This window comes from Mytilus galloprovincialis, chromosome 11, assembly GCF_965363235.1.
Source record: "Mytilus galloprovincialis chromosome 11, xbMytGall1.hap1.1, whole genome shotgun sequence".
In the NCBI taxonomy this organism is placed as follows: Eukaryota; Metazoa; Mollusca; class Bivalvia; order Mytilida; family Mytilidae; genus Mytilus; species Mytilus galloprovincialis.
In genome coordinates this window covers 13,479,939-13,496,274 of record NC_134848.1, presented here as the reverse complement: position 1 = coordinate 13,496,274, position 16,336 = coordinate 13,479,939, and the positions used below count along the sequence as shown (strand labels likewise).

Below are 16,336 nucleotides of genomic sequence, written 5' to 3'. Positions count from 1 at the left end.
ATAAACATTCAAAACAGAAAAAAACATATTCATGTTGTTTTTAATTAGAAGATTCATATGACATTGACTAGATTATTGCATAATTAACGTTCATTTAAACGAATAAGATACATAAACAGGTCCTACTTTTTTATCATCATTATTGTGTCATTTAACGTCTAAATGGTTACTTTAACAAAGTTTACAAAATAATTTAAATAAATTTCTATAATCATAAAATTTAGTTTTAAATTGAAAATAGATTAATATGGAAGGCAGAATTTGTTATTTTTTCGTAAATGAACATGAAATCAATAAATTGTCATTGATAACTTTTGCACTTGACAGTATTATTAGTGTACTAGACAATAATGGCCCCTGTTATCTTACCAAGTACTCGTTAATGCTCATATTTTTCCTAACGAAAGGTGTTATCATAAAAGAATCTTATAACATATATTATTATTGTTCTATCTTGTATAATTCAATCAAAGAAGTTCCCTCAGGCCAAATGTCGTTAAATAGCGACCATTGCCTCGTTTTCGACGGGTAGAATCAGTAGGTCATTAACACTTAATATGCTTCCGGGTTATGTTATACAACGGGAAAATCAATAATATTTTTTGCTATATAAAAATAAGAAAACAAAAACATTTAAAATCTATAGGTGAACGAACATGATATAGAAGATTTAGACTGGTTTTCGTAAGTTGCACTTGTTTCTTTTTTTTTTCAAGTTAATTGTTTAATTCATTAACAATGAATAGAATTTTAAGATAAAATACACAATTGTCTAAAGTTGTGTTTTGTATTTTTGGAAATTTTCTTGTTTTGCCCTGACGTTTAATTTATATTTAACTCATGGATTTGAACGTCTCTTTGGTAGTGTTAGCCTTTGTTTTTTTTGTTTCACTTAAAGGGCAATTTTTATAAAGAAAGTGCTTTGGTAAGTTATTCAACACTTCGGCATATAATGTGAAACAAATGTATGAATATCGATAAAATTTATCTTTTAGGGTTTTTCTTTTTTGACGATGTGCATCATTGTTTATTTAGCGCTACGACTACCACAAAACTACATCGTAATATAAAGGTAACTGTTGATATTTTAAACATTAGAATTTGAATTTCCTGTAATCTTTTCTGACGTCGTTAAAACACGGTTTTTTATACTATGGGCATCTTTTTATTGAATTCATTATAGCTCATCCTTAACCGAGGTACCTGGTTTGAAAAAAAAAAGATGCAAACGAAGGGCAAGTTAAAAGTATGACCACAATGGTGTAAAATAGAAATTATATCAAAAATAAAAACGAGTTAAGGTTAAACTCATAAGCAACTCTTTTTTCCGTTCAGCCTATCTGCCAGAAACCGTCAATTGACTACTTTTGTCTCGATGTTTTTTAATATTAACCTCGAAACTATTATCGTCAGGAATATGACAGTTGTTGTCCGTTCGTTTGATCCTTTCATTTTGACATTTGATTTGATTTTCCGGTTTGAGTTTTCCTCGGAGTTCAATATATTTATATCTAGGATTTACGGTCCTAAGAACACCTTAACTTCGTACTCTATTTGGCTTTTTATACATTTTTTTATTTATTTTAGCGTAACTTAAAAGGTCGATTTGTATCAAACATTATTTTGCCCATCAGTCTCTAATTCTTATAATACAACTCTCCATTAATCTATATATATGTTTTCTAAGTTTTTGGCTGCAGGGATTCATACATGTCATAAAAACCAAACTAGCTTAATCATATTTAGTTAAATGTAGTCTATTCAATTTGAAACTTTAGTAACTTTATAATTTCTTTTTAAACGGACAATTTTAAAGTGTTTTATGATAAGTCATGTCAGTACCGACGTACTGAATACTGCATGAACTGGAAATATACCCTAGAACTGATGGTCAGCCAGGAGAGGTTACGACCCATTGCTGTATGAAGAAGGTTATTATAGATTGACAAATCTTAATATAACCTACATTAGCTAAAAGGGTAGTAGCGATTAATAAAACAAATAAAACACTATTTAAATTTGTCCTTAATTTAATTTCATCAACAGTAAAGATATTTTTAGAGTCATTCCTAATATAATAACTGATTCCTTGATAAACTTATTACATAGAAATCATATATACCTCCGTGTTATATGTGAGCAGTGAAAGCAAATATCGGAACAATGAGATACGGTGTTCTTCTAACATGTATAGAACATCGTGATGGAGGCTAAAACAAGCTCTCGTTATTTGATCGATATAAGTGATATATTTATATACAGCGTTACCAATAAAAAGTAGTGTTAATGTATTTTCAATTTATTAGGTAAAGCTATGGATCTTTTATTAACTGTTAATGTATTTTCAATTTATTAGGTAAAGCTATGGATCTTTTATTAACCCTGGTAATTCGATCTTAATTGGCAACCTATTCTTCTTTTAATGCATTATAAATCAATTTTGAACAATTAAGTTGTGCATCCGTGTCTTCTGCTTTGAATGTTTGCGTGATCCAGCCTTCAAGACTGTCACTTTAACATGTTTAAGTGCTATCAATGATAAATTACAAATTTGGAGACTTTGACACACATGTTACGATTATAAAGCTTGTTTTTTTTTTGACAAATTTGTAACTGTGGATTGGTCAGCACAGAAAATAATATTAGTTGACACTTTTTGAATATTCTCATAATTTTAATAATCTTATTTCAGGGGCTGTTAATATGGAACCAAAGGTAAATATTTATTGTTTTAAGTGTGAAATCCAGAGTTTACTTGATGTAGGCTTTGTTTTACACAAAAATGTTTTAATTAGAGTGCATAAATAAACGTTAAATTTTACATGATGTTTATCGATATTTGATACTGGATATTTACAGAAATTGATTGCCTCAGCTGTGTTTGGCAAAACTTTAAAGAATGTTTGGTTCTCAATGCTCTTAACCTTCATATTTGTTTAAGCCTTTTTAACTCTTTTTGATTCGAGCGCCACTCACGAGTCTTTGACAAAACGCGCGTCTGGCGTAAATATAAAATTTAAATCCTGGTATCTATGATGAGTTTATTTATCTTAATTGCAAATTGCGTAAACTAAAAAATCCGTAATAAAAAGAGATTTACTGTATACGAAACGTATAGATAAATGTATGTCCGTAAACGAATAGTTAGAGACAAAAGAAATGTTCTCGTCGTTCAGCTATTAGTAAATACAACCGCTTGACCTAAACACAAATTCGAGACTGCCAATTATTGAGGTACTGCTTATTCCACACAAATTATATAACTTTTGTGTCGAGTTTGCTTCTTTTGCAAGTTTCCAAAGGGTTCAACGGGTAATAAGTAATAGCCTTTGTACAATTATTATATTAAAGTTTATATTTGATGAAATCATCGACAGCAAGGTAAATCAATCCTACAATGAAGCGTTAATGACGTCATACAAAGAGTGACACTCAATTTAGTGTTAGACGCCGTCCTGAACTTACAATTAGATATGAGCAATTTAATATATAGTATTCACTCATATCAATGTATGTATTTATAGTTTGAATATCCGAAAGATCATCAAAACAATATTGAAGAAAGATTTTAAAATGCAGAACAACATCGGAAGAATTATGCATGTGATTTCAATTGATATGTGCGGCTATTGGTTATGTTTTAAAAGGATACACGATATAGTGTAATTTCGATATCACCGTCAACATAGGCTATAACTCTTTAAAATTTTAACAACGACCCCAATCCTGTCTTGGTGAAATACGATGCACTATCAGTTAGATTTAAAATTTGTATTTTATATTAAAGATTGATTGATTATTTTCACAATCATTTAAGTTTTCGGGTGCTAAATGTTCTGACATCTATACTTTATTGTTATATTGATTCTCTCCTTCTGTCTTAACGTGTTAAATTATTCTGCAATGATTACACCTTTATTACTTAAATATCACAATTAACTGTTTAGATAAAGTGCTTCAACACACATAATAGCAAAGGAGTAGGTCCAGTAAGACCCCATTTTGGCCCCAAAATATAGCAGTTTTACAAAATTGTTAAAATGTAAACTTTTAGTCATTTATTGGATAGTAGAAAGGTTCTGCTACATAAATATGGGCTCTTTTTGACAATACAATGCACATATATTGAGAACTAGCACCCTTAATTCATGCTAAATTACTGAAATCTTCACAATTCCAGCATTTTAGTTAAATTTTAGACAGTTTCCGTGTAAAACGAAAGTGGCCGCATTCGTGTTCATGCAAAATATTGAAATGGAAGTTGTATTTGATGATAATACATAACATATATAAAGATTGAGGATGAACACGGATGCGGCCACTTTCGTTTTTGACAAAAAAACATCTGAAAAGTGACATTTTTTCGCATATTTGGTAGATTTCTCATATTTGAGCCTAGATCGGATCGTTTTTAATGACTAAATAAGTTAAAATCTTTCACATAAATTAATTGCATCATATGAAATAGACACTTAAGTGTTTAAAAAGTGGTCAAAATCTTTCGTCAGATGAAACTGAAATTTTAGGCCAAAATCGGTCCTTACCGGACCTACTCCTTTGCTAAATTACCATTACAGTCAAGTACTTACACTTGTATCATGAATCTTAAATATCAAAGTTGTTATCGTTAATGCACCACCCTATTATGATTTTAATGCAATCCAGAAAAATTTAATCCCGTAATTGTTTTTCATTTGCATAACATATCAACATATCATCGATTACATAAATATAAATAAGCTTTTTATAAAGACACGTGCTATGTTTTTTCGACATATTTTTCTCCATGTTTCTATTGTTTATAAAACTATAACTCATTTTATAAACGTGTTTTATACTGTTTTATAAAGTTCCAAAATACAAGCTGCCTTTACCTGTCTATACTGATTTCACTAATTATGTAACTGTTATTGTAGATAACATTGTACGAAAACAAAAATTTCAAAGGGAGAAGCCAAGAGATAACAGATTCATGTCCAAATTTACTTGACTTTGGCTTCAACAACATAACATCGAGCGTAAAGTGCGACAGAGGAGTGTATGTATAACAATCATGTCATTTCTTATTTTTCAAGTTTTATTCACGGATATTTTATTAAATCGGATTCATTTCATATTCGTTGGATACCATCGTGCTTTCATGGGAACAAGGGAAACACACATTTTTTTTTTATTTTTTAAAGAAATATATGCCATACCACTTGTAAACTCGTCCCCAATAAAATAGCAGGTTCAAGTATAAGTAAGTGTCATAAAGAACATGGTTCAGGCAAACAAACAGATATATTAGGGGGAAAATGTCAAAAACGCGCCTAGTAGGAAGCACAAGTTATTGAAATTCGTTGTACATATGGAACGTATATAAATCGAAAATTCATAATCGGAACGCTGCATTAAAATCTTTTGTCGAAAACTTGTATTATCAATCGACTGTTTCTGTCAACATAAGGTCTTAGTCAGCGTTATGAAGTAAATGTATCTCTTGTATCCTTTAATTCAAAGTCGATGATAAATAAGCAACAACAAAAAAATCAATAGAAAACTATATTCAGTTGAAAAAAAGTCATTTTGTAATCATGATGATTGAACGATTATTCATTATTTTGAAGTTTTTGTAATTTTAAATGATAATTTGTCTTATATAAATTCATATTTGACTACTACAATGAAAATGTTATCCTCCAATTTTAAGGTAAAGAGTTCAAAGATACACATTAGTAGAATAAAATAACAAAAACAAATCGAACTCCGTGTAAAATTCAAAACGAAAAGTCCGTTATCAAATGGAAAAATCAATACCCCAAAACACAACGACGGGACGGATACCAACTGTTATACTCTTGACCTGGTAAAGTCATTTGAGCGTGCAATAAACTGTTATAAAATATGTGTTTCACTAAAATGACTTTTTCATGCTTTTTTTTAACAGCTGGATACTTTATAAGAGAAAGAACTACGAAGGAAATATATTCGTAATCCAGGAAGGTGACGTGTATAATAAATTTTCAAAATATTTCAACAATAGAGCGTCATCTGTAAAATTGATAGGCAACTACGTATGTACAAATTAAATTTTTATCGATCTTTGAAATAAGTCACTATCTGTCTCATTACAAGTATTTGCTCTCTCATTTAATATGATGTGAACATCGTTAAAATTGTATTAATTATACTGATTATGATGATACACATCACCTTTTCCTCCTACAAACAAAGATTGTCTAGTTGAAATTGCAATATGGTACTTTTTATTCAGTAGAGAAAAACAAATTTTATTTATTGCAAGTGCATCTGGATGTATTCCTCAGCTAGTAAAGAAAACAAATTTGAACTGGTAAAGTCTGTTTTCATAAGATACATCGAGTTAAATAAAGCCATATCCGAAAAAGGTAAACATAAACTTGAAATATATATGAAAAAGTGCATTCTCCATAAAATGTACAGAAGAAGAGCTGAGATAAGGAGAAAAAATGTGATATGACTATTTTATATAAGATAAATGATGGGAGCCACTTATGTATCGACATGTAAAATCCCTCATGCACAAATTACTTATTTGCGACGGTTAGTCCCGAAAAGCAATTCGGACACTCAACTGAGAAAATTATTTCTATACTAGGATTTCACAGAGGAGCCGGAATGTATAGTATATGAAAACAATTTTTCTGGGCGGTCTCTGACATTCATCGATGACGTAGAGAACCTAAAATGGTACAAATTTGATAACAGAATGTCATCAATTGTGGTTAAAACAGGCGCGTAAGTCTATTTACATTTTTTAATCAATCTCTATTATTTGGTATGTTTGATTTCACGTATTTAGAAAGATTTTCATCAAATCGCAATAATTTATTTTTTGCATTCTATTTTGTCCCGTTTTTAATGCAATCATATTGAATGCACGCATTTTTTTTAATTTCAGTACCATATATAGTTTTTTAAACGATATTTTTGAAGGAGACCTAATTTTCTTTTCTTAGTTCAGGTTGATTAATAGCGATTAGAAATGTTGGATAATCATGATCTCATCTAGCTTTCATTTAGGAAGAGCAGTGGACACGTTCATATCCAACACATAGACGGAAAAATAATGAGAATAATTAGATAAAGATATTTTCATTGATTACAAAGCAAAAACAAGGAGGAAGTTCTGGAGACATAATTAGCGTCATTCAAAATGTTCAAGGAAAATCATTATACGAAATTTATAATTATAGAACATTGATCTTTGGTTTAAAAAACATTTCTTGGTTGACAGAAAAGTGTTGTGATCCTTGTAATATAATTGTCTCGCACTGGACATGTGATTAGCTGAAAAGTGTAGTCTTTGATCAATACAACAGTTGATTTAAATATCAAATCAGGAGAAAAGAAATAAATACAATGTCATAGATTCATTGACATTGAGAACATATTCTGGCACAAACGGCCAAGTAGGCTTTCATCATTACATGGCGTCCGTTGTCTTCGTCCATTTTTTATGGAATAATTTTCCTATAAAATTAATAGGTGATATTTTTCCAATAATCGACCAAAATACGAGAGTATGTGATTATGCTCATCTATCTAAGAAGCTACTAGCTTGATAAAAGTGATACCGGTACCAAGTCAGATATATGACAGTTGTTGTCCATTCATGTGATGTGTTTTATCTTTTGATTTTGTCATTTGATAAAGGACTTTCCGTTTTGAATTTTCCTCGTAGTTCAGTATTTTTGTGATTTTACTTTTTCATTTATCAAATTACAACTTACACACTTGATATACATGAAAAGAACCAAAACAAAAATAACTAGACAACCACGCCATGCTTTACTCTTAACAGGTCATTGCAAAATTATATTATTTATTGATGAAATTCATATTTAATAACCCTATGTGCGAAACTATCACAAACAACCTATTCAGAAACTTTTAATTGTTCATGTCGATGATGATTCAATACAATAAACAGCAAATCATTGCCAGATTATCATGTATAAAGCATTTCGTTTTTATGTAGATGGATTGGATATAGATACCCTAATTATGATGGAGAGCAAAGTCTGTTTTTGAAAGGGAAGTATACCGCTTCTGTAAAAGCAAATGATGAAGGTGGATTTAAAAATGACAGGATTTCCTCGTTTAGCAAGATAATGGTGGTAAATATCGGTTAGATATGTTCTGTTTAAAATTATATCTTAACACAAGCAGTTAGGTATGAATACAAATGCCTTATGCAAGGTAAACGGTATTAAATCCGAGGACAATAAAAGTCCACACTTTGACCAAATGAAAAATACGTATAGGATAACTGTTTAAAAAACACTAAAAAAAACATTAAAGATTAAGAAACACAACCAGTGGCAGATGTCGGTTAATGTTTGTGCTTTATACAAAAGGGGAACATGTTTGTGCTACAATGTACCACTTATAAACAATAATGAACTCGTTGTATAAGTTTGAAGTTACGAAGAGGACTGTTAAACACACAGAATAACTCTTAGAATCACGAAAAAAACTCATTAAGCTAAAAGGTTTGATTAGTTGTTTTTTCGTCTTTGTCTTTGTTGGTATAATTGAAGTCGTTTTTTTTATATTCAAGAAACCCTCACCTGAAGGTAATATGACGTTACTACAAATTGACTATGACTTGGAGAGAGCAAATATTGTCAGGACCCCAACGTCAGTCTTCAGCTGGACACAAGTGAATAATACCTCAGTAGAACAGACAGTGACGAAAACCGACGAAGTGACGATACAAAGGGAAGATACGTACGAATTCAGATGGGACAGAGCAGCTAAAGTAGCATGTAAATTTACGTTATGAAAAGTATTTTTCTGAATAAGAACGTAATTCAATTCCTTTGTGTCTCTGTTATTCAATGCAATTCATTAACTGGTATATAAATATCAATGCAAATTCAGTACAAAGAATCCTCAAATTTTAGATGAATATGCTCATTTTGGATTTAGATTAATACAAACGCTAACGCTATGCCATGTACTCACATGTGTAACGATGAGAATGGTAATTATGTCTCTTATCATGCTGAAGGCTGTAAAAGGAGACGAAAGATACCAAAGGGACAGTCAAACTCGTAAATCTAAACAAACTGACAACGCCATGGCTAAAAATGAAAAAAAACAAACAGAAAAACAATAGTACACATGACACAACATAGAAAACTAAAGAATAAACAACACGAACCCTGTAATGTAGAAATGGAGAGTTTACCTGTTTCGTCACGCCCGTAAAAACTTATCAATAGTCCCATGCAGTCAGACTCATGTACGTACATATAAGACTATCAGAGGTGCTCGAATATTTATAATCAGTAATTATCAGGGTTTTTTAATAATTTACCCGATCTCTTAAATATGTTGAAGTTAATAGAGTGCATTTAGTAAACACTATGTTGAGAAAGATTTAACATTGCAAATTTTCCATGTTCAAGACCAATATTAAAATTACATGAAGTATCAATTGAACATACAGACATTTAACATTTTGATTGTCGATATAGTTTTGTCTGGACTTTCACCAATAGAGATGATATCTACTACAAATTTAACTATATATATTTAGAGAAACAATTGGTTTACATATGTCATTTTTTATGTTACTAAAGCATCAATATCAGCGTATGTTGGAATTCCGTTAGTTGGTGAATCTGAAGTCAGTATTAGTGCCGAGATGTCTGTTAGTATGGGGATAAATGCGGGAACAAAAAGATCAAAAACAGAGACATGGATTGCAGAGTATCCTTCAAAAATTCCACGGTATTCAACGTATGTATAGTGTAGTATAGTTATTAGACCTCAAACTGCTTACAGAATTACATATACATCCTGTTATAACACATCGGCTGATTATAATGATGGTATCATGTTGATTGTTCAAAATATGCGCTATGAAAGCGATGAAGTTAAGTTGGAGGATAAGGAATAATTATTAAAAAAAATGCAAAAAAAACATGGACATTGGCTACGTAAAGATAGATATGAACACCGAGTAGCTCAATGCATACAAGAAAAATGAATAATTCGCAAGCGTAACACAGTTCAAACTCAAGCATAGTACAAAGTTAAATAGCAGAAAACAAATAAAAACAAATCAACTTATTGATTTTTTTTTTAGATTTTTCTACAATATAATCATTCGGAAATTCGGTATTATCGTCAAAGGATGAAACCAATGTGTTCAAAAATATCATTCGTTTGAAGCGTGGATTATGGCGTTTTTTATAGAAACTTTAAAAGAAAAAGGGCCTTAGAATTATATGCTGACATCTGCAAATCATGCGTGAGATTGATTATTTTTTTGTTAAATTGTAGAGTAACTATGACATCAAAACTTACTCAAGGAAATATCAACATTCCATTCACTGCCATATTGTGTTACGGAAACGACACAGAACGTACAATTACAGAAAAGGGTATATTTTATGGATGCCAGTTCTTTGATTTCCATACTGATTTCAACGAAGCAAAACTACCATAGCATGCATAGCGAACAAAAAAAGTTAATAAGGTGTTCTGTATGTGCAGTTCTTTTTCATAAATGAAACAATGTTACCTTTTCGTTTTATCATGTTTGTATATTTTAAAAGTGTAGTTATTAATGATCATATAGTTATTATTGTGTCTATGTACGTACATGTTATATAAGTAATCGTTTCGAGAACACAACATTCGCTCCTTTGCTAAAGAAATTAAGTATTGTATGTGTTTTGGGTTTTGAGTGTTGATTGTTCGTTCATAGTTGTTTCTTAGAGGACTCATTTTTATCAATAAAATAGCATTTGATGAGTTTAGAAAACACAATTTGAAAAATCTGTGTTGTGAATATATGTTTAAAAAAAGTTTGGTCCAGTTAAAATCCAAGGTCAAAATGGGTCAGATGTTTTCAAACTGTCAACTAACTCTGAAACTTGTTTATACATGACGTCTGATTCCAAAGTTGTATATTGAGCTGTAAAATCTTATAACAAATAAATAAGTACAAACGTTTTTTTTTTCCTTTTCGTTTTGTTTTCATAATTTCTTGGAGCGCTCTTAGTCAATGCCTGAATAAAAATAAAGAGATGTCTATTGCAAATCATTTTACCATTTATTCTAACTTCAATAAACTGAATAAATAGTTCATGAAATATCTTTTATAGTTTGTAATATCTCTTAAATAGTTACGTTATCTACATGATTCACAAAACAGGAACGAAAGATACCAGGGGGACAATCAAACTCACAGATCGAACACAAACTGACAACACTATGCCTAAAAAAGAAAAAGACAAACAAACAAATACTAGTAAACAAGACAAAAAATATCTTACATAATTTTCTATATAAGATATCTTATAAATGACATGAGATATCTTTTAAACAAAATTGAGAATGTGTCAAAGAGACAATAGCCCAACCAAAGAGCAGAAAAAGCCACCAATGGGCCTTCAATACACCTAGAAAATTCCGTACCTGGAGGCGTGCTTCAACTGACCCCTAAACAAAAATATTTTATATTTCAGTGATAATGGACGTCATAATAAACTCCGAAATGTATTAAAGAAACTAAAATTAAAAATCGTACAAGACTAACAAAGGCCACAGGCTTCTGACTTTGGACAGGCGAAAAAAAATGTTGTGGTATTAAGCATGTCTTTTTTTAGCTCACCTGTCCCGAAGGGACAAGTGAGCTTATGCGATCACTTGGCGTCCGTCGTCGTCTGTCGTCCGTCGTCTGTCGTCGTCTGTCGTCGTCTGTCGTCGTAAACTATTTCAAGAATCTTCTCCTCTGAAACTACTGGGCCAAATACTTTCAAACTTTAACTGAATGTTCCTTAGGGTATTTAATTTATAAATTATATCCGAAATTTTGATCTATCAACAAACATGGTCGCCATTGCTAAAAATAGAACATATGGGTCAAATGCAGTTTTTGGCTTATAACTCAAAAACCAAAGCATTTAGAGCAAATCTGACATGGGGTAATATTGTTTATCAGGTCAAGATCTATCTGCCCTGAAATTTTCAGATGAATCAGACAACCTGTTGTTTGGTTGCTGCCCCTGAATTGGTAATTTTAAGGAAATTTTGCTGTTTTTGGTTATTATCTTGAATATTATTATAGATAGAGATAAACTGTAAACAGGAATAATGTTCAGCAAAGTAAGATTTACAAATAAGTCAACAGGACGGAAATGGTCAGTTGACCCTTTTAGGAGTTATTGCCCTTTATAGTCAATTTTTAACCATTTTTCGTAAATCTTAGTAATCTTTTACAAAAATCTTCTCCTCTGAAACTACTGGGCCAAATACTTCCAAACTTTAACTGAATGTTCCTTAGGGTATCTAGTTTGTAAATTGTATCCGAAGTTGTGATCTATCAACAAGCATGGTCGCCATTGCTAAAAATAGAACATAGGGGTCAAATGCAGTTTTTGGCTTATAACTCAAAAACCAAAGCATTTAGAGCAAATCTGACATGGGATATATTGTTTATCAGGTCAAGATCTATCTGCCCTGAAATTTTCAGATGAATCAGACAACCTGTTGTTGGGTTACTGCCCCTGAATTGGTAATTTTAAAGACATTTTGCTGTTTTTGGTTATTATCTTGAATATTATTATAGATAGAGATAAACTGTAAACAGCAATAATGTTCAGCAAAGTAAGATTTACAAATAAGTCAACATGACTGAAATGGTCAGTTGACCCCTTTAGGAGTTATTGCCCTTTATAGTCAATTTTTAACCATTTTTCGTAAATCTTAGTAATCTTTTACAAAAATCTTCTCCTCTGAAACTACTGGGCCAAATACTTCCAAACTTTAACTGAATGTTCCTGAGGGTATCTAGTTTGTAAATTGTATCCGAAGTTATGATCTATCAACAAACATGGTCGCCATTGCTAAAAATAAAACATAGGGGTCAAATGCAGTTTTTGGCTTATAACTCAAAAACCAAAGCATTTAGAGCAAATCTGACGTTGGGTAATATTGTTTATCAGGTCAAGATCTATTTACCCTGAAATTTTCAGATGAATCAGACAACCTGTTGTTGGGTTGCTGCCCCTGAATTGATAATTTTAAGGAAATTTTGCTGTTTTTGTTTATTATCTTGAATATAATTATAGATAGAAATAAACTGTAAACAGCAATAATGTTCAGCAAAGTAAGATCTTCAATTAAGTCGATTTGACCAAAATTGTCAATTGACCCCTTAAGGAGTTATTGCCCTTTAAAGACTTTTTTCACAATTTGTTCATCATGTTGACTTACTTTAAAAAAATCTTCTCCTTTGAAACTGCTGTATCAATTTCAGCCAAACTTAGGCTAAATGAGTTTCAGAGTATCTAGTATAAACTTTATATTTTATTTCCTTGTATGTCAAGAAACATAGCTCCTATGGCTAAAATAGAACATAGGAGAAAAGGATTATTTTTTTTTTGGCTTTTGAAGAAAATAGGACGATCCAAAAAACATTTAAATAAATTGAAAAGCCAAAATAATCATTGATGAGAGATTTAACCAAAAGAATTAAGGTGAGCGATTCAGGATCTTGAGAGCCTCTTGTTTTATATCTCATATTTCCAGTATATCCCTATCCTATTCAGAAAACACAAACAAACAGCAATACGCACAGTAAAACTCAGCTCAAAAAACGTCCGAGTCCAATGTCAGAATAGGTAACAAAACAAAACTTAACAAAATAACAATCATACATAAATCAACAAAGTACTGACATTCCAGCTTCAGACATCAATTAAACTGATTGAAAGATAATGTCTTTAACATATAAATATTAGGGGGTTAGAAGTACACCATCATACAATATATGAGAGGAACACAACAGTTTTAAGCAATGATGAAAACCTTAAAACGGCTTTAAAAGGCCCCGTCATGAAAAATATGAAACAATTCAATTGAGAAAACTAACGGCTTAACGTTAACCACAAAATAATGAAAGACATGAACCAATAGCAACCACTGAACGACAGGGCTCCTTACTTTGGACGTGTACATAATGAATGTTGCGGGGTTAAACATTTTTTTTGTGGGCGGTCAACCCTTTCATTACCCGGTGTAAAAGTACAATATAAGAACAGCCTATAGCAAATATCAGTTGAAAAAAATTCAACTCATCATATGGATACAGATAGAAATATAGCTAACAAACATAAAGTGAACGTGGACGAGTACTTGTACTTCCCCAAAAAAAAAAGACACTAAGTAAAGATTTGAGAGCATTTGCAGCTATAACAACTAATAAAAAAATCATGCATCTGAGACAAAAATATCAATCAACACTCATCCAGCATCCAATAATTTAACAGTCAGACAAAAGCATGATCAGGTGCATATTGTGTGATGTTAATGTTTTTTTATAGCCTCATATCAAGTTTAGTGCACAAATACCACATCAAAAGGAAATCTTTCAATCCTTGACGTAAATGCTTCATACAAAACGAAACTCAAGCATTTCACATTATCGAGTCTTTTTTTCCCTATTTTGCCATGGCAATGTCAGTTTATTTTTGACTGGTTGAGTTTGAATGTTCCTTTAGTACCTGTCACCTCTAGGGTACATATCCACAAAATTATTACATTATTATATGTTATTAATTAACTACACTGTTATTGGACTAAATATGATGAAAACTGCCTATCCAATATAAGGTGTAAACTCGGCCAATACAGAATAACTCGGCAAATATGATTTTTTTCTGTATTGGCCAAGTTATTCTCTATTGGCCGAATTGACACAAATACAGGATTTCAAAACGTCTCTTGTTTTTATATTGAAAGTCACGATAAACACAAACTGAAAGTAAACCAGTTGTTTGGAAGACGCAGTTTTCGTTTAGTCATCATAAACATGCTGTAAAGTTCAGTATGACATATATTTCAGGCTAAAGACGGTCACATTAATTTAAAAAGCATTTTGAAAGCAAACAATGGAATTATGTCAAGTTTGGGGAACGAGTAGATTGACGACCTCGGACCTGTTTACTTTCACTTTTTTTTGTAAACTATCATTTATTTTTAAACCCGAAACAGGCATATGCATTCTTTAATTATGCAAATCTTTCTTTGGTAATTTGGTATCAATGTCAACTCCTACATTATTTTTTTTTAAATATATTCAATTTGTTTCTGCATAACACATGTAAATGGCAGTACCTTTCCAATAACTATTTATGTGTTGCGTCTAATTTAAAGTTGTAACACTTTATAGTGATTGGAAAGGGTAGAAAAATTAATCACATGAGAAAATGCTGAAGACACCTGGAAACAGCACCAGTTCATTATATATATAAAAGAGGGACGAAATATACCAAAGGGACAGTCAAACTCATAAATCTAAAACAAACTGACAACGCCATGGCTAAAAATGAAAAAGACAAACAAACAACAGCACACACGACACAACATAAAAAACTACAGAATAAACAACACGAACCCCGTCAAAAAACTAGGGGTGATATCAGGTGCTCCGGAAGGGTTAGCAGATCCTGCTCCACACGTGACACCCGTCGTGTTGCTTATGTGATATCAAATCCTGTATATAGTCTAATTCGGTAGGTCACATTCATGAAAAGGAAGGGAATTGTAGTTACGTCGTAAGGAACATATCTGATATCATTTGTGAAACGGTTATTCCATAACGGTCAACCAACTCGTGATGGCGTCCGTAAAATTTACGAAGGGATGATTTCAACTTCACCATTTGGAACTCTTGGTTTGATAGCTTCCTTGTGAGCAGCAACCCTCTATCAAGAAAATCATGATAGGAAATGCAAGCACGGGAATATCGTATCAATTGGGAGATATATACCCCGTATGCAGGTGCTGCTGGAATGTTGCTACTTAGAAATGGAGAGTTCACAATTGGAAAGCTGAAATCATCTCTTTCGTCGTAAAGTTTTGTTTTCAACCGACCCTCATTGTCAATTTCTAGATGTAAGTCAAGATATGTGGCCGACTTAACTGTATCTGTAGTATCCTTTATCTCTAGCTCGATTGGATATATGCGTTCCACATAGTCACCAAATTTTGAATTATTTAGTGAAAGAACATCATCTATATAGCGAAAAGTAAAGTTAAAGGATATTGCTAGCTTCTTATCTTTCTTCTTAAGAAGTTCCTTCATGAAGTCAGCCTCATAATAATAAAAAAAAACAAGTCGGCAAGTAGAGGGGCACAGTTTGTTCCCGTTGGAATGCCGACAGTCTGTTGAAAAACACGTCCTCCGAACGTAACAAATATGTTGTCAATCAAGAAATCAAGCATCTTGATAATATCAGTTTCAGAGAATTTGTTGTTGAAATCAGAGTGATCCTTTACAAAGTAGGATTGA

At 31.6% G+C, this 16,336-nt stretch overlaps 1 protein-coding gene across 1 annotated transcript; it reads left to right on the top strand.

The window, feature by feature from the left end:
* The first annotated feature begins 617 nt into the window (after positions 1-617).
* On the top strand, positions 618-10,557 carry LOC143051006 (uncharacterized). The gene is made up of 9 exons (XM_076224080.1): positions 618-684; positions 2,693-2,715; positions 4,917-5,038; positions 5,930-6,056; positions 6,620-6,759; positions 8,003-8,141; positions 8,585-8,792; positions 9,612-9,771; positions 10,318-10,557. The coding sequence occupies exons 2-9, from the start codon at positions 2,704-2,706 to the stop codon at positions 10,481-10,483; spliced, it is 1,074 nt and encodes a 357-aa protein (XP_076080195.1). The 5' UTR covers positions 618-684; positions 2,693-2,703; the 3' UTR covers positions 10,484-10,557.
* The last annotated feature ends 5,779 nt before the right edge of the window (positions 10,558-16,336 follow it).